The 18,329-nt window shown below is 39.4% G+C and overlaps 2 protein-coding genes across 2 annotated transcripts; one reads left to right on the forward strand and one right to left on the reverse strand.

The window, feature by feature from the left end:
- Nucleotides 1–1,803: 1,803 nt before the first annotated feature.
- LOC135483066 (ras-like protein rasD) lies at nt 1,804–11,342 on the reverse strand. The gene is made up of 5 exons (XM_064763575.1): nt 11,006–11,342; nt 6,919–6,975; nt 5,736–5,809; nt 5,130–5,321; nt 1,804–4,834 (listed from the first exon to the last, which is right to left on the reverse strand). Exons 1-5 carry the CDS (start codon nt 11,100–11,102, stop codon nt 4,592–4,594), a joined length of 663 nt encoding a protein of 220 aa, XP_064619645.1. The 5' UTR covers nt 11,103–11,342; the 3' UTR covers nt 1,804–4,591.
- A 182-nt stretch (nt 11,343–11,524) lies between these two features.
- Nucleotides 11,525–16,451, forward strand: LOC135483065 (coatomer subunit epsilon-like). The gene is made up of 9 exons (XM_064763574.1): nt 11,525–11,671; nt 13,211–13,374; nt 13,576–13,678; nt 13,902–13,951; nt 14,193–14,246; nt 14,559–14,640; nt 14,886–15,041; nt 15,346–15,414; nt 15,633–16,451. The coding sequence occupies exons 1-9, from the start codon at nt 11,525–11,527 to the stop codon at nt 15,759–15,761; spliced, it is 954 nt and encodes a 317-aa protein (XP_064619644.1). The 3' UTR covers nt 15,762–16,451.
- Nucleotides 16,452–18,329: the final 1,878 nt, after the last annotated feature.

Raw genomic sequence — 18,329 nt, forward strand, 5'->3', positions numbered from 1 at the left:
GACCCGACAACCGAACACAAAATAACGCACATCAACTAGGAGGTTATCTGTTGTGCCAGTGAAGTCCCAATGGTGATCACTTTGCAAAATCCTGCTGTCCAATAGTTTTGCATGAACTGAGACTTTGTTGGAGGCTTGGATACACCAAGACTTCCACACAACATTGCATGAAATTTGTAATTACTGTCCAGTCAACTTTATATCGAGGACAGCCTCGGGACTAACAATGAGAAGTGTCCTGATTAGAGAGGTCAGATTGAATAAGACATCCAATTTAGATTAGAACCAAAACTAGTGTTCTTCATAGACAGGTGTCCATTAAGGGAAGTTCCAGTATATTGTGCTTCTTACTGGCAGGTTTCAGTCTTCCAACCAGAGGCAATTGTCACAACCTATCAGCCACAACAGACTTCCTTTTCCATTCACCAACCCAATCAATTCCTCAGTCTGGGTGTGACAAATATCAGTCGGTATCCAAATGTTGAGACTCCGATCGAACAGTTAGTCTAGGCATCCAAAGCCCTCTTGCATGGTCAGAACATGCCCCAGATCAAGGAGGGGCTTCTTGCGGTAATATTCCACTGAGTCATACATTCATTGTGAAAATGATACCCCTGGCTCCTCTTCCTCTAATAATAGGCATATGTGACACTTGCATGACAACTGTTGTGGTGAAAACATGTCATGTGTCTCATCCTATGACTATATGGGGACAAAGTCACAACCAGAAGGCTAAAAATCACGATCATTCCTGTTCTACGGAGTTGATCACATCGCAATTCAGAACAGTAAGGCTTTTTAGTGTTTGGTTGGCAAACGCGACCAGATCTAAAACCAACAAATCAATCAAGTCAATCAAAACCCTTGCCTCTGCCTGGGGTTTTGATTATTCAGTTATCAGCTCCACTGATGAAAGATAAAGACCTGATGATGCCGAGGGTTCAAATCCTTTAACCAGAGACCACTGTCACAATCTATAAGCCACAACAAATTCACATTTGTCTTCAAGATCTCCTTTCCCATTATTGATCAGTAACTTGATTGTCAGTCTCTAGTTGAACAGTTTAGTCCGGGCATCCGCACCTAATAGCAGATACATTGTAGAGTCAAGATATCAGGCGTTTCCTCAACACGGAGGTCTGTGTTCCGAGGGATGGTACATTTACTGGCAAAGGTGGCGAGAACCAGAATTCAAGTATTGAGAAAAATGGGTCGGGTCTGGGTCCACAACTTCCAATTTTTCATGGAAAAGGAAAATGGAGTGCCCCCACCAATGAGCGAATGGATGAAGCTACATCAATGAGTCTGTCAGAAAATAGTATTCAGTGTCCGAGGTTGGTACATGCACTTAACTCATTTTTGACCAAATTGTCACCTCAAACTCTGGTTCTTATTGCCTCTGTTGTAGGCATATGCAATGGAGTCTGAAGTTGGAGCTGCCTGTTTAACTTAAGGAATCCCATACCAAGGGTCCATGCGGAGATACCAAACCCTCAAGGGTGGTGCTGAATGTAGTCAAAATCCCGAACGCATAGAGGGGTTTGATGGAGTAGCATCCAAGTGGCTTTTGGTATTTCAACATACCCTCAATACTGAGGGTTCAATTTCAATTTTAAAAAATGCCCCCTCAGCCGTGAATGATATTTTTCATAGCCCAGGAGGGTCTTGGTTGAGTTACCAAACCCCCTCCAATCAGAACGAGGCTAGTGGTTTTTGCCATCCGAAATGATAATTGGGGCTACCAAGACATTTGTTTTAGAATACAGAGTTGAAGCTAAGAAAAAGACTAAGTCAGAAATACACTTATAATCATTTGTCTAAATGCTTTATTTACACTTTACGTAGGAATAAATATTAAATACATTACGTAATTGCTTGCAAAGCAAGCGACATTTATCTAAAAGTTCCCAAGGTTTTACCCTCGGGTTATTAATTTAAGCAGATAAATAACTTAATCATCAAACAATGACAACAACAACTGGTTTAAACACTCAATAGCTGTGCATCACTAATCATAATTTTGCAAGTTTTTGAGGAAAATACACGAAATTGATATCATTTTTACATTTTTCTTTTAGTACACAAGTTCAATATTGAAGTGTCAACGCTGTGTGTAAAAGGTCATTATAGCTTTTAAAAGTATCATTTCATTATCTGTACAAGGAAATAATTATTGGGAGATGTGCCAAAAACAATATAAACATAATTTTCTGTACAATTTGAAATATAAATATGAAAAAAATGAACGGATGGAGGCAAGGGGCTAACAAATTTTGAAATATGTTTCTGTAAAAATTACCAAGAGATAAGAAAGACTAGCTTATTCCTTTAAAATATAACATCCTGGTTGGATGAGAACTGACATTGAATCAACCAATAGGAGCGATAGAAATAATCAGTATTTGTTATCAATGAATTAACAAGTTCGTTCGTGTAGATTTTTTGAGTCATATTTTTCCTTAGTTTATATCTTTCTATATGGAACTCACATTTATTTCAAAACTTTTCTTTACACTATTTAAAAAACGAAGTTTACCCTTTGCTGCTTCGCTGCTCAGTTAATGTGGTCAGAAACTGTCACAACCTTTCTTCCAAGTGGCAGCACTATTTTTATTGTAATGATTATTGTGATGGTATATTCAAATTACACTGTAGGCGTTTGCGAAAAAAAAAAATAAATGATTGATACATAATGAGATACACATTCACGTAATCAAGGATAAATAATATGCCCTAAATCTTGGATAGTGTCACTAGGACACAGGAGCTACATCAAGGAAACAACCTGTGGTAAAGCAATATCACCCTGGAGAATCAAGCTAGGCCTTTCAACTTACCAATGGTAAGTAGGGGAATAGATTCTCCATGGTAAATTATTAAATGCAATAAAAAACATGTTAATTGCTTTTGTCAAATCCTTGGTGGAACATGACAAAACTGAAAATTTAACAAACTTTCAATATCGAACCGGTCTCCACACAACTGTTTCATTTGAGTATTCAGAGATAGGAACTACAAGAACTTCAATAATAAAACAATCTGACAACCAAAACAAAGAAGAAATTATGTCAAGACTAACAGTAAACTATGAGTGCTCACATCATTACGACATTTAGAAATTCTGTACACAACTGCTCAGCAGCTTTGACAAAAGTCCATCATTTCATTGGTTGCGTCATTTTCAAAAACAGCGATCTTTTTAAGGTGTACGGAGAGAGGTGCAGGCTAAGCCAGAAGCTTTTTGCTTTTGTCTGTCCATCCACTTTCAGATGGAGTCGAGAAAATAAATATAAACTGATATTTATACCTGGCAATCTGTAATTTCTAGTATTCCAGGTCAAGTCATACCGTGTGTGATAGTAAAAATTCACAATACCTCAATGCCAGATCAACTGGCTTAGATGTATTGAAAAGTTCCCGAGGTCAACTTACCCCCTCACAATTCTCAGTACCGGTTAATAATATTAGTAAGAAGCTTTTACCTCAAACTCGTAGAATATTTTAAATAATAATATTTAGTTTGACTCAATATCACTGAAAGGGTGAGCCCTGGTATAAACGAATAGCCAAGAGTAGAACCTAATTGATGGATTACATGTACTTTTAAACACTTTTTCAGCAATGGTATCTTAATTTCATGTGGTACAGGTAAAAAAGGACCTGGGTGGTAAATTATTCTATAAATTGTTATAAAACCTTATTTACAAAGATATAAAACTACTGAGGACTCGTAGAATTTCACCTCTAAAAAATATTGGGTAATCACAGGACGACTGCATAGCAGTACAACAGCTGCAATCTCTGGCAATACAGCGACCGTCATGAAAGTTCGAGCCCTGAAATGTGAAATGACTGCGCCTACAAAGACCAATTTGCAACAGAGAAGGATATCTCCATAATGTAAAAACATGAGGTCGTTCCTGTATATAATCAGACTCCCTCTCTCCATCTTCATACACTCAATTCATAGGTTCTTATCTTCTAGTTCTTTTCTCCCTAGTTCATGTGTCCTTCCTCGAAGCAGAAGGTAATACACATACATTGTGCGTTGCCTGCACTGTGGTTTCAGTGCCAGGTGTCCATATAACACAACAAGACAAGGATAAGTTCAACACGTGCAGACCTGTCTACCTCAAAATTGTTCAAGGTGCACAATCCTTGACAGAAATGTGTACAACTGCAACAAAAAATGTACAATTTGGCAATTTTGGAAAATATTCCCCTCAAATTCACCACATCACAAGTTTGGCATTCCCGTTGAAGACATTCAATCAGTTATAAAATTACTTCAATTTGTTTACTGCCACAAGTCTGTCATGTTCAGCTGTAAATTTTTGGGCTTACCAAAATAGTTTCAAGCCCCCCCTTCGTACATTAGTCATTACAATGAAGGCATAACTCTTGTATGAAAATTTCACTGTTTACACTACAGTGATAATGTCCGTCTGTCAAACAACCCGGTTACTCAGAAGCAAAACGACACCAGGGGCGTTTTATCTGTATCATAATAAAATTGTCTTGGTAAAGTCTCCTGGATTGTAGTCTGCCCACAAACACAGCTAAATGCAACTAAAATGCATAACTAATCAAATTATGTCTTATGTCCTCGACTATGTTTGGAGCCCTTTATACTCTGGAAAAATCCCCGGATCTTTTGTTTGAAGGGTTCCTTGGTCTGTGCTTTGTTTAAATAACTCTCCTCTTGCTCCTTGCGTCGGATCGATCGGATCACTTCGTAGAATGCTTCATCGACGTAGTACCGTAATGCTGCCGATGTTTCGACAAACGGACACTTTAATCTCCTGGCGAGTGCTTGACCCTCAATTGTTGAAACCTGAAGAGAGAAAGAATAATGCCTTGAATATATGAGTGTTTTCCCTGGCTTTTGATTTGGATGCATTGGCTCATGGTTGTATTTATGTGGTACATAATAATCGTGTCGTAGTCAATTAGGTATGTGGCAGAAAGGGTGACATTCTTTAGCATTGGCGGTTTCCTTCTGTTGTACACCACTGATAGCCCAATATTGTTTATAGAGCTCATGATGTCTAAGTTGACGCTCAGTTCTCAACTCAACATTTCAGAATTAGAATGAAGGTTCCTCATTGAAATGGCCTGTCTCTACTCACCACTCGCTTCTCCTTGAGATCACATTTGGTGGCCACAAGGACCAATGGCATATCGTCCCTGTTGCGTACCCTGTCGATCAGGGTCTTGTTCTCCATCACCATTTCAAAACTCCTCCGGTCGGATATGGAGTAACACAGTATGAAGCCCTCTCCGTGCCTCATATATTGGTCCCGCATAGCAGTAAATTCAGGCTAAAGAAAGGGAAGAATGCATACTGTACAGATATCCAATAACGGATTTTTTTTCTTTCAGTATGATTACTTTTTCATGTAATTTAAAACATTAAAAACACCATGGTTATTTTACCCATGTCTTCAGGCCTGGTTCCAGGTGTGTTGTATCGGCTACATGCCTCAAATGTGTATTTGATGAGGATTTTTCGCAGATGCACATAAATTTTCACTTTAACAGCTTATTTTCAAATCCCTGGATGCACCTATGCTCTTTTGCTGAATATAGGCCCGTTACCAGCTGACCTACACATGCCTGTCGGACAAAGACCATAGTCATCAGATTGCCTTGTGACATGACATTAGTCACCTGGAAACATGACAATAATCATCTGGAGCCTAAAAATATCACATTTTGAAAGCAACATATCATACCTGTCCAGCCGTATCAAGGATGTCAAGAAGTGCCGTCTCATCATCAATCTTTGCTTGCTTTTGATAAGCATCCTCTGGAAATAAGCATGAAAGGTTTCAAGGCATGCACCTTAGATTTTAACATTGCTAATCTAGGAGGGTTGAAATAAACCTGGTAGTTGAAGACCTGATTCATGCCAAAGAGGAATCATTGCAGCCCTTGTCATTGACGAAAGCATCATTTTCAGAAATTGCTTTCTCTGTGCTTGGATACATTTTTCACAAGATTTTTTTTGCCGTACCTCCTTGTGCAAAAATAGATACCAACAGCCAGCCAGGACTTTTCAAGTCTTCTACAGCGATAGGGAATAGAGTTACTGCTCACATAGGTAGGTGTCAGCACACAAATGTTGTTGACATCCTGGTCCTGTCTGGGTTGCACTGGCACAGATAACAATTGTGCTCTATTTTTCAAGGGTATAGTACTAGTAGTAAAAGTAGTAGTAGGCACAAGTTGTCCTATCCTCCTTGTAATAGGCATACAATACAAACATTGGTATTACATGAGATGAAAGGCTTATCTAGGGCAAGCTTGATAGGCCTGGTGAATGTATACGGTAGTCAACTATAGGGTTGCATGTAAAAAAGTAACATCATGCAGATTGTGTCAAAAGACGGTTCGGTCAACCACCAAAGAGATGTTAAGTGCAGAACACTGGGACTGGAGTTCTGTGAAATATACTATAGCTTAGTTACACTACTTCTGTAAGGTAGTTCAGAAATGCAACAGAAAACCGCCCACTGCGTACTCTTTCAGATATGAGAGAATGGCCTTTTTCCATACTCATAGCTGTCAGTTGCGTTAAAAATTAACTGGTCTGTGTTGTGATGTTGGTTGCGGGGGTTGGTCAAAATTATAACAAATGACAACATACTAGAGTAGAGAACAATTGATAACACCAGTAATAGCTCATTTAGACTTAAAGCGACACCTTTCTGAGAACTGACATAACCCCCAGACAATATCAATCATTGATGTAATAATGATAAAAACAAAAATTATAATTATTGAAACCTTTCAGTATCGCAAAAATGTTTCCAATGGCAAGGCAATTATTGCCTCAGATGATCTCCACAACTGCTGATTTTTCTTCAACCAAAGAAGTTAGTCCCCTTTTCTCGGAAGTTATTTTATGATGCTTACCAATAGTTGGGTCATGATAATCTAAGAACCGATGGGTTACGAACTGGATTGTCAATGCTGAAAGTACAAAAGGTGTTATAAATTATTTCATGAAACTATGAAATGGCCAGGGCCATTGTGCTCACCTCATGTGGAGGAAAGATGGATAAAGAGCATGGTATTGTGTCATGTAGTGTTAGGTTTGATGTAGGTCCAAGCAATTACAATTTCCCCAAAATGGCCAATTTACAGTACATTCGACCTCTGTGACCTTGAAAAGTAGGTCAAATCAAAGAAGACCCGGGTGACACATTGAATGGTTGTTAGAATTAGATGTACCTATGATATAAAATTGGTGCCAATCGGGCAAGTCATTACAAGGAATAATGGCATTTTGAAGAATTTAGGATTTGGCCCCCTCCCTGGAGGCCAAACGGCAAATCAGATCGCACCAAACTTCGGTACCTGAGATCACCTGACCAAGGGGTACATGTGTACTTAATTTGTGACCAATAGTCATTGCAGTTAAGAAATGTGCCATAGTTACGGCCTGACGGCGAATTTACGCCATTTGACCTCTGTGACCATGACAAGAAGGTCAAATTAAAAACCTGTGTGACATATACTGTATGGTGGTTAGATGTATCCATGATATCAAATTGGTGGCAATCAGGCAAAAAGTTAAGGAATAATCACATTTTTAGGGTTTTTGGATTTTGCCCCCTGGTGGTCAAGTGGTGAATCATATTGGACCAAACTTCGGTCCCTGAGATTACCTGACTAAGGGGTAAATGTGTACCAAATTTGGTATCAATAGTCATTGCAGTTTAGAAACGTGCCATCGTTACATCCTAACGGCCAATTTACACCATTTGACCTCTGTGACCTTGAAAAGGAGGTCAAATCAAAAACCCGGAGGATATATGATGCACCTTTGCTAGAAGTACCTACCATATTTTTTTCAAAATTTCCCGACTACTATTAAGGGAGATATTGCATATTTTCACTTTTAACGTTTGGCCCCCTGGTGGCCAAACCATGAAACGAATCGGACCGAAACTTGGTCTCCAAGGTGTCAATACATAAGGGTACATGTGTACCAAGTTTCAACTCAATAGCTCTAACAGTTACGAAACGTGCCCTGCTAACGGACGACGGACGACGACGGACGACGACGACGACGACGACGACGACGACGACGACGACGACGACGACGACGACGGACGACGGACGCCACGGTATGGGATAAGCTCACCTCTGCTAAGAGGTGAGCTAAAAACTGAAAGGCAGAGAAAAGAAAAAATATATCCATGGCTTAAAAGACACAAGCGAACTAACCAAAAAATTTGTTTTTCCTCAAAAAAGTCTCTCTGTAGTCTGTATAACCTTTGTTTCACCTTGCTCACTGCCTATGGTCCCCCTTTAAATATATATCTTTGGCAAAAAAAAGAGTTTTTGATTGAGTGTTGACTGTTGTGCATGCCTGTATCTGAAACTTAGACGCCAAACACGGACTTTTAAAAAGTTCCTGGGACTCCTTCATCTTTGAGCTTGTCAGGGCCTCTGCACCACCTTAGAAGGCTCAGTCCAAACAAGATGCCCACTCCAGGCCTTTATGTTTAGGACTAATGTACTTGAGGTCTAATTAAATAAGGATATGTGCAATGGTGCCTAAAGCAAAATTGGTTCATTGCCAGAAATTTTCAGAATTTCAAAATCTCCTAGATAGAATGTCACACGGGAAGGTCTCGAGATATATTTGTTTTAAATTACAAATGAATAGGCTGACTATTGCAATATTATCATAAATACACCCATGAATTGTTACAAGAGTTGTTGCCATTATTTGGCAAATAGACAATGGATTTTGTGGAACAAAGGCTAATTTTTCCACATATCAACAAAGTTTTACCACCACACCACGACAGGAATTCCAGTTTGTCGAATTCCAACACTTAAGCCTGTCAACATATTTTGCACTCAATTCTTCAAACATAGTGACCTGATAAACCTATTATGATAATAAGAATTATTCATTATTATCATGGTTGTCTCACCTACATGTTCATGTTCATATAACTTGTAAGCAAAGGAATGTATACATTTTTGATGTAAGGTATATAATATTGAACAGTTTGATGACTAAATAATAAGAGAAAAAGAGTACATGCAGACCATTTGTTGCAATAATTGTTTAAACTTTGTACTTTGAGAACGACAGCCATAGACCAGTCCCACATTTTTTTGCATGTCTAGTTTATGCATGATGAGTATGCAATTATAATAGCAATTTGATGCTCTGGAAACATACAGAATGCTCATGATAGACTGGAGAGTAATATGAATGTTGGCACTTTGTGTCTGGACTCATTTATCAGGTTGCCTAATTTGATGGATATTATTAGTTTTAAAGGTCTACTTCATTCGTCCACAAATTTGAAAATTGAAACTGAATTTGAATATTTCGTATTGTGTATGCATTGAACAAAATTTCAATAATGCCGTTGTGTAGTAGTCCGATACACAAAAAAAGGAAAAAACTACAAGCAAGTAGGAAAGCTTGATATCATTTTCACTCCAAAGGAGTAGGGAAAGATCTCAAAATAATATCGTGAAATGTTTGTAAGTTGGTCAGAACAGCAGGTGAGCACTTGCTTGAAGTGTTGATGCAAATCTGACACGACACAACCTCGGGCCCACCGCAATGCTATCACTGGCCGTACATCATCGCTTTCGTAAGTTGTCGGAACTGTTGACCAGGTTGATGAACAGCGCTCTCTCCAGTGTTGATAAACTTGGCAAGAATCAACCAGTTAAGATCTGTGATTCATCCCGACTGATTGAAAGCATAACATCTGTGCTATCCACTTGAGTAAATTCATGCCAGACATGAGCTACATGGGTACAGTTTCATCCAGCATCCATATCAAATACCAAAATCAAATGGTACAGGTAAGATCAGAATAATCATCATCAAAAATGCACAGGTAGACATCTCACTTCATGGGCCTCCTCTGCCAAACTGGGCCTAGGACTGGAGCAAGTCATAATTTTTATATTTAACATTTGGATAAATGTCAAACAATACACTTTCTAAAGCTAATTACCTGGCTAATTACAGCAAGTTGGTAATTATCTGGTACAAACACTAAGACAGTAACTAGTAAGTGACATTTTACTAATGAAAAGGAAAGTAATTTCATTAGAATTTGCAACATGACCACAAGATCTATACTTTTCTGGCACTGTCTGGCACACTGCCAAACACATGACGTGCATGACCCCAGTTCTTCGAAGAATATAGAATGTAAGGAATTCATGATATTAGTCACCAAGAGTTGTTTGTGCAAACTGACACAGATATAGAAATAGAATTGATTATTAAAACTTGGGAGGTTTTTGTTTAACTGCCCGAAGTGGAATATTTGGAAGAATGCTTCTCATGCAGGGTCACTGGTGTTGACAATGTTTGGAAAAAATGACCAGCGTATCGCATATGGTCTCTAGGGACTTTGGACTGGAGCTGGCCCTCACATTTCTTCTATTACTCTGATGGGATGTCAAATTGCGACAAACAACCTCATCCCACTCCCAGCTAAGATAACAAGATGCTGGAGAGATGACGCTGCCAATGCTGTGCTGTTCTGTTCACAACAATGCCAACACCGTCCCTATAGTCAGAGGTCCTTTTGTCCGATCCCCAACTGGCCCAATATCACATCATTGTCATACAATCCAAGCATTTATATAAAAAAATAAGGTGCTGAAATTGATGGGAATATTTGATAAGAATAACTATTTAGGCCTACTATAATAAAATGAGACACGCAAGGTGGAGGACTAATTTATAAATACACCCTTATGTTATTAAATATAACTTAGTCTTAAGTGGTGTACCGGGTAGGCCTATGCAGTATGCTGAAGAAAAAAATCTGGAAAACTTAAAATACAACAGGTAAATTTATCGGCTAAATGACTTCACAACCTATGCTAGCTCTACAACACCCACTCTACCCTAATGCATGTACTACATGTATGCAAATGTATTACAAATCCAGGGCACGAAGCCAACACAGCTGCATGCAATGCAGCAGCGAGAAATTCTTACCACTTTTCCCCACTCCTCCGTCTCCAAGAATTACGATCCGATACACTCGCAAACCCTTGCTATGACCCCTGCCAAGTGAGCCCTGTGATCCACTCATCGTGCAAAATTATTATCATGAACAGGGCATCGTGCATTCGTCCTTAATTGAGCAAATTTTGGCTAATGTTTTTGTTTGTGTGTGCGCTCAGTTTTATGGTGGAGCCAATGCGAAAAGATATCCGGTCGTTTCGGTCCCTGACGTTTTCGCCCCAGTCGTTTCGCTCCAAATCGAAGTCGTTTCACTCCCTGGGACTTTTGTTGGGAATTTAGAAAGTAGTCTACCCCGGTACAATGAATTAAGAAAGTACAAGTGTCAGCGTAGACGTGCTTTCCAGGTTTTGTCAAATGTACAAAGAAGGAATCGTTTGTCCATCGGTAATCTTCGGAGGTCACTCATTCGGTCTGAGTCGTCTGCTAGGTTGTCTATTCTCCAGAAGATACCAATGGAAACGATTGAGGGCGAAAAGGTCATGGAGCGAAATGAAGTGGCCAGTGCGCAATCGCTGCCAGCACTACAAGTCCAACATGGCAGCACAGCAAAGTGAAGTTGATGTTCTCTTCGATGTTCGGAACGCTCTCTACTTAGGAAACTTTCAGCAATGTATCAATGAAGCTCAGCAACTGAAGGTATACATTTATGGATCACACAGAATACCCAAAAATGGCAATCTTATGCACAAGACAGCCGATTTTCCGTTATTTCTGAGAGAGCAAACTTCTCCATCTTCTTGTAGTGTAGCCTATCTGTATCACTAATATGTAAAGTCAAGAACTTAGTGAGCCCCCCTTTAGGTCGGGGGAGCTCCCCCGAACCCCCCTACGAGCATATGTTAAGTGCAAGCTCTAACAACTACAGCTGTTACAATGGGGGGACACCCCCCAAACCCCCCTCCGTCGACATAGGTTTTTACCAGTGCGTTGGGGGGAAGCTCCCCCCAAACCCCCCCGGTGGACAGTCAACTAGCCCTTCTGTGTCATACTGCTGAAGGGGGGGGGTGCGATGGGACCATCCATATAGTTCCTTCCGACACATTTTTGTTTTGGTAATGTAATACATTGTGATTGACCTTATTCACGGGAATCGGGCGTTTCCAGTGATATACGACACAAATGGGTTGTCCTCATGCATTCACTTTCGAAACGCATTTTAAAATAGATGTTACGTCCTGTTAATGGGGCACGTCATCATCGCGTACATTTGGGAAAAACTCCCTAACGAGACCGGAGCAGACGGCTGAAAGTAGTTTAATTATTGGCCGCTAGGGTACAGAATGTACGTCGCTCACCCGAATTTTTCACGCAACTATAGCTAAATAGAGCTAGTTCTAGTTTGTGATTCAATTTGATACTTCAGATTTGGGCAGTAGACCAATATAACTTAGTCGTCAGTGTGGTTTTAAGCTGGAAAAACGTATTTGTTTTTCTTAAAGTGCCTTTTTTGGACGGGTGTGTGCGATTGTTTTGTTTTTATGTCACGTGACCTCGATCATGTCGACACAAAATTGAAATAAACCACCCTTTTCTGTCATTATTTAGGACGGATATTTCTCTGATAAAAATATTAATATAATTGGCCAATTTCTTAGGCATATGATGTAGCGAATTCCCATGAAGATTTAAATTAATTTCAACCAATGGGATAGCAACCACCACCGGAAGATCGCGGAGAAATCGGTAAACTCAACGGAGTTAATTCAGAAAAATACCAAAAAAAATTGTTTGTAGGATATACAATCTCTCTTTATTTCTCATCATTCATTTACATTATCTACTCCCGCACACACGTGTATCTTAAGAGCCCCTCCTAAAGGGGGGCTTATCAGTGTATGTATGCCAGTGTGGTACATTTGTGTACATCATCCATGTAGTAGGCCCCTATGAATTGTTGGCTTCAATTGTTATGTGCATAGGGCCTACATGTCTCATTGTCTAAAGATCTAAATGTTCATCCTAGTTAACAGAAATACAACCGACGTAACGTCAACAGCAGTCAGTTGCGGAAACACCACTAACATTCCTATACGAACGATCAATGTCGACTGTCGTGACAACGTCACAATGATGTGACGTTGTATTGAAACAACAATGTGGGGTAAGTGCCTTGTTCATTATGCCACTGATTTTATGCCACAGATCTTTCCAATCCATTGCCTGATTTTGTTTCAGTTGCCTGGTCCAGAAGATCGGCTCGAGCGTGATGTCATTATGTACCGGGCTTACCTGGCACAGAAGAAGTATGGTGTTGTCTTGGATGAGATTCGTCCATCTTCAGCTGATGAACTAAAAGCTGTGCGACTACTCGCTGAATACTTGGCAAACCCCGCAAAAAGGTAGGTTTACCCGCAATGTCTACAGGTCGGGTGTTCTCAATGATTAAGTTTTCGTGTCTCTGATCTAATATGGATATGCTCTGTTGATGATCAGGCTGGATGTTCTGTTCAGCAGTTTGCTGAAGAGGAGTACACTTGGCACAATGAAAATATGCCAACATTCTTATTGTACATTACCAATCAATCTTCATTTTATTGCAGGGAAAGCTTGGTACAGGATCTGGATGGCAAGATGAGCAGCAGTGTTGACTTGAGTAACAGTACATTCCTCCTGATGGCTGCAGCTATTTATTCCCATGAGGGGGTGAGTGTCGTGACAGATCACGTGCCTGGAGAACACTTCATGGTCGTGTTCTTTAAGTCCTGCTGATATATCGGACTGAGCGTATTATTAAACTACCGGTAAAGGTTTTGCTAGTTTTCAAGGTTTCACTTTTTACCTCAAAATTTGCATTGTTTATTGAAATGAGTATGTGTGGTATTCTCTTTCTAGTAAATATTGACAAAAAGGTTTTTTTCTTCTCCAGGGTTATGACCAAGCCTTGAGGGCACTGCATCAATCTGAAGTTCTTGAGTGGTAAGCTGGTTTTCCTATTTCTGAGAGTTGGAACAATTCTTGCATGGGATGCAATATACAACTGAATGAAATTATTCAAGAGTTGTAAGGCCTGATTCTCGACAATTTGAATAACTGGTTTCTGTAATTTTTGAAAATTAATACAGGTACATTATATTCAAATGGCATGAGGTGACAGATAGCTTGTTGAAAGTGACCTTGACTTGGTCCATTCATCTTATTTTTGTCTTCTCTATTTCAGTGTTGCTCTTATGGTACAAATATATTTGAAAATAGACAGAGTTGACTTAGCTAGGTAAGTATGATTGAATTTGTAGTTTATTTGAATGGGTTGATTTTTCCAGTCTGATTTTACATTTTTAAATAGAAAATACTACTCACTAGACGAGATAGGTTTTGGATTCCTCGAGTACAGAACAAATTTAAACGAGTCAAAGTCGTATCACCAACATGAATACACCCTTTTGGATTTGGAGAGGCCCAGTGCTTGCAAGCTTGTCTAAAATGGCACCTCAACTGCATTCTCACCGGGCAAAGGCAAAGTGATCATGAATTTGATGTGTGTTGAGATCGTGGTTGTTTGAGTTTTGTATATTTGATTTTTCAGGAAAGAATTAAAACGTATGCAGGATATGGATGATGATAATACGCTAACCCAGTTATCATTGGCTTTATTCAATATGTCTGTGGTAAGTTGATGAGTGCATCACAAGTAAAACAAATCTGTTTTCACCTCAACAACATCGATAATGTTGACTCAATCAATCAGTTACAATAAATGCTTTAGTAATGAAGGATAGCAGCATAAAATAATCACAGTCAGTTTAAATGCAAGTATTTTGCTGGTGCACAGTGCCGCTGCTAATAAAATGAAATATTCATGAAAATAAAATTCACAAGAACTTTTTATTGGAAATAACATTTACCTTTCTAGGGTGGTGAAAAATTACAAGATGCCTACTACATTTATCAAGAAATGGCAGATAAATATGGTTCTTCTCCAATGTTACTGAATGGTCAGGCTGCCTGCTATATGGCACAGGGACGCTATGAAGAAGCCGAGGGCTGCCTGCAGGAAGCAATGGATAAGGTAGGCAATTGCAAAGTTAATTGACAGCAGCTGTAGGTGGGCTGTGGAATGCCCTACCATAAATTCGTGTGAAGGACAACTTCAGGGGCATTTTAGAATCTTGTGTGAACGGACATTTACACATAACTGGTACACTTACAAATTCTTACAGGTTTGCATTATCCTACCTCGTGGAATGATTTTGAGTGACTGGGGTAATTGCCATTCATATTTCCATTTGGATGTTGCTGATTTTTTGGTCCTCTTGTTACTGTTCAGATTCCTTACTTCCCTACTCTATCTTTAGTATTATTTCTATTTACAGGATAGTAACAACCCTGAGACATTGGTCAACATGATTGTTCTCTCACAGCATCTTGGAAAGTCACCTGAGGTAGGCTAACTTGAAAACAGGCAGAAATAAAGCTGTAACCAAGTGAATCAGAAATATTTGATGATAAAAATCTACCTCGGAGTGTGAAAAAAATTATACTCATCATTTGGAAATTGTTAACATAGCGCATGACACAAACATGGTATATATCTAATAAGATTGTTGTTATCAAACCTTTGATTTGTTCAAATAAGTCGTGGCTTCCTTTTCTTTTTCAGGTTGCCAATCGATATATTTCTCAACTGAAGGATTCACATCGGAGTTACCCTTTTGTGAAGGATTACTTGAATAAGGAGACTGAGTTTGATCGTCTTGTCATGAACTATTCACCTTCAGTATCATCATAGGCTGATGATCTTCTTATTAGACTCCTATTCTTCATGTTTATACATGTAATATGCGATCTCCTCCGTTAAAAGTGAGGTCAAAGAAGCAGTAGTAAGAAGAAAAAATTGTTTGATAACTACTTTAGTCGGGTAAAGCATCCGATAATTTGCTGTTATGAATGGTTTCTTAATCTATGTTTGAGCTGCGAGAGTTCTTTTGACAGAGCAGGTGACATATTCTTGGAATGATCTTCGAGGACAAATCTAAATTTGTCTTCGGGGTACTTGTAAGAGCAAATTACAGCGAGGCACTGGCGGATTATTTGCTATCGGAACAGAATGCTATGAATGCATTGTGAAGCAGTCAACAAACCACAAGTGGGTTGATCCACATTCATTATGTTGATTTGGACCTTTTGAGCACACATGCATTGTGTCTGCCCTTTAATGTCTAAAGGAGATGGGAATTTCTGTTTGGCAGGCACTATTTATAATGCTGGATCTATTGAGCGTGGTGCTCGGTAAAATTATACAACTTTGTACATTTTTGCAGAGCGTTGTCCCCTTGAATTTTATTCCTGTGGAATCAATGATTGCTATACCAGAACAGAAAAAGAAAGGTGGGATGTTTTGTGTCTTTGTTTATTTAAAATTATAATCTGCTGAATGTACAGGATGTATAATGAAAAAATTATATTGGAAAAGATAAAATTCTTTCTGTGTGTTTCTACCTGTTGTGAGTTGAGGTTGAATTTAAAAGATCGTTATTATACCTGACCGTCTGTGGAGATTGTCCTTATACAACCAGTGAGAGAGTGGGACTGTTGGATGAGTAGATGCCCCACAGGACACATCCTATAGATCAAAGACTTATACTCGTACGTCTGTGGCAGGCAGTCCTAGGCAGTCCATTTTGTCACCCTGATCGTCTTTCCTCGGGCAAGAGGACATAATACACCTCATACAGGATACTGCAGTTAATGTCACAACCAGTTTTATAGACACAAATATCATCAATGGCACCAATCTCACATTCATTACAATTGTCTCTTTTTGACACCACGTAGCAGACAATGTCACAATCGGCTTCATTGACACAAAGAGACGAATGGATGCATCCGGACTGTCACAATCTACCACACTTTGGACTCGGATACTTGAGACAAAGCCGCAACCAGCATAAGCAACGGAAAAGACAATCCACATGTTGTCATGATACACCTCATACAGGATACTGCAGTTAATGTCACAACCAGTTTTATAGACACAAATATCATCAATGGCATCATCAATGGCACCAGTCCCACATTCATTACAATTGTCTCTTTTTGGACACCATATACATGTAGCAGACAATGTCACAATCAGCTTCATTGACATAAAGAGACGAATGGATGCAATGCGGCCTGTCACAATCTACCACATTTTGGACTCGGATACTAGAGACAAAGATGCAACCAGCATACGCAACCGTAGTTACCATGATACACCTAATAGAGTATACTGGAATTAATGTCACAACCAGTTTTATAGACAAATATGATCAATGGCACCAGTCCCACATTCATTACAATTGTCTCTTTTTGGACACCATATACATGTAGCAGACAATGTCACAATCAGCTTCATTGACATAAAGAGACGAATGGATGCAATGCGGCCTGTCACAATCTACCACATTTTGGACTCGGATACTAGAGACAAAGATGAAACCAGCATAAGCAATGGAAGAGACAATCCACATGTTGCCATGATACACCTCATACAGGATACTGCAGTTAATGTCACAACCAGTTTTATAGACAAATATCATCAATGGCACCAATCTCACATTCATTACAATTGTCTCTTTTTGACACCATGTAGCAGACAGTGTCACAATCAGCTTCATTGACATAAAGGGACGAATGGATGCAATCTGGCCTGTCACAATCTACCACACTTTGGACTCGGATACTAGAGACAAAGATGAAACCAGCATAAGCAACGGAAGAGACAATCCACATGTTGCCATAATATACCTCATACAGGATACTGCAGTTAATGTCACAACCAGTTTTATAGACAAATATCATCAATGGCACCAGTCCCACATTCATTACAATTGTCTCTTTTTGGACACCATATACATGTAGCAGACAGTGTCACAATCAGCTGCATTGACATAAAGAGACGAATGGATGCAATGCGGGCTGTCACAATCTACCACATTTTGGACTCGGATACTTGAGACAAAGATGCAACCAGCATACGCAACAGTAGTTACCATGATACACCTAAAACAGTATACTGGAATTAATGTCACAACCAGTTTTATAGACAAAAATCATCAAATGGTACCAATCTCACATTCATTACAATTGTCTCTTTTTGGACACCATGTAGCAGACAATGTCACAATCAGCTTCATTGACACAAAGAGACGAATGGATGCAATCCGGCCTGTCACAATCGACCACACTTTGGACTCGGATTCTTGAGACAAAGCCGCAACCAGCATAAGCAATGGAAGAGACAATCCACATGTTGACATAGACACTGTCAAATGGGCCAACAGAGATTGGTTTGGAAGGAGTTCAGTACATTCCT

The sequence above is a fragment of the Lineus longissimus genome, chromosome 2 (genome assembly GCF_910592395.1).
Source record: "Lineus longissimus chromosome 2, tnLinLong1.2, whole genome shotgun sequence".
NCBI lineage: Eukaryota > Metazoa > Nemertea > Pilidiophora > Heteronemertea > Lineidae > Lineus > Lineus longissimus.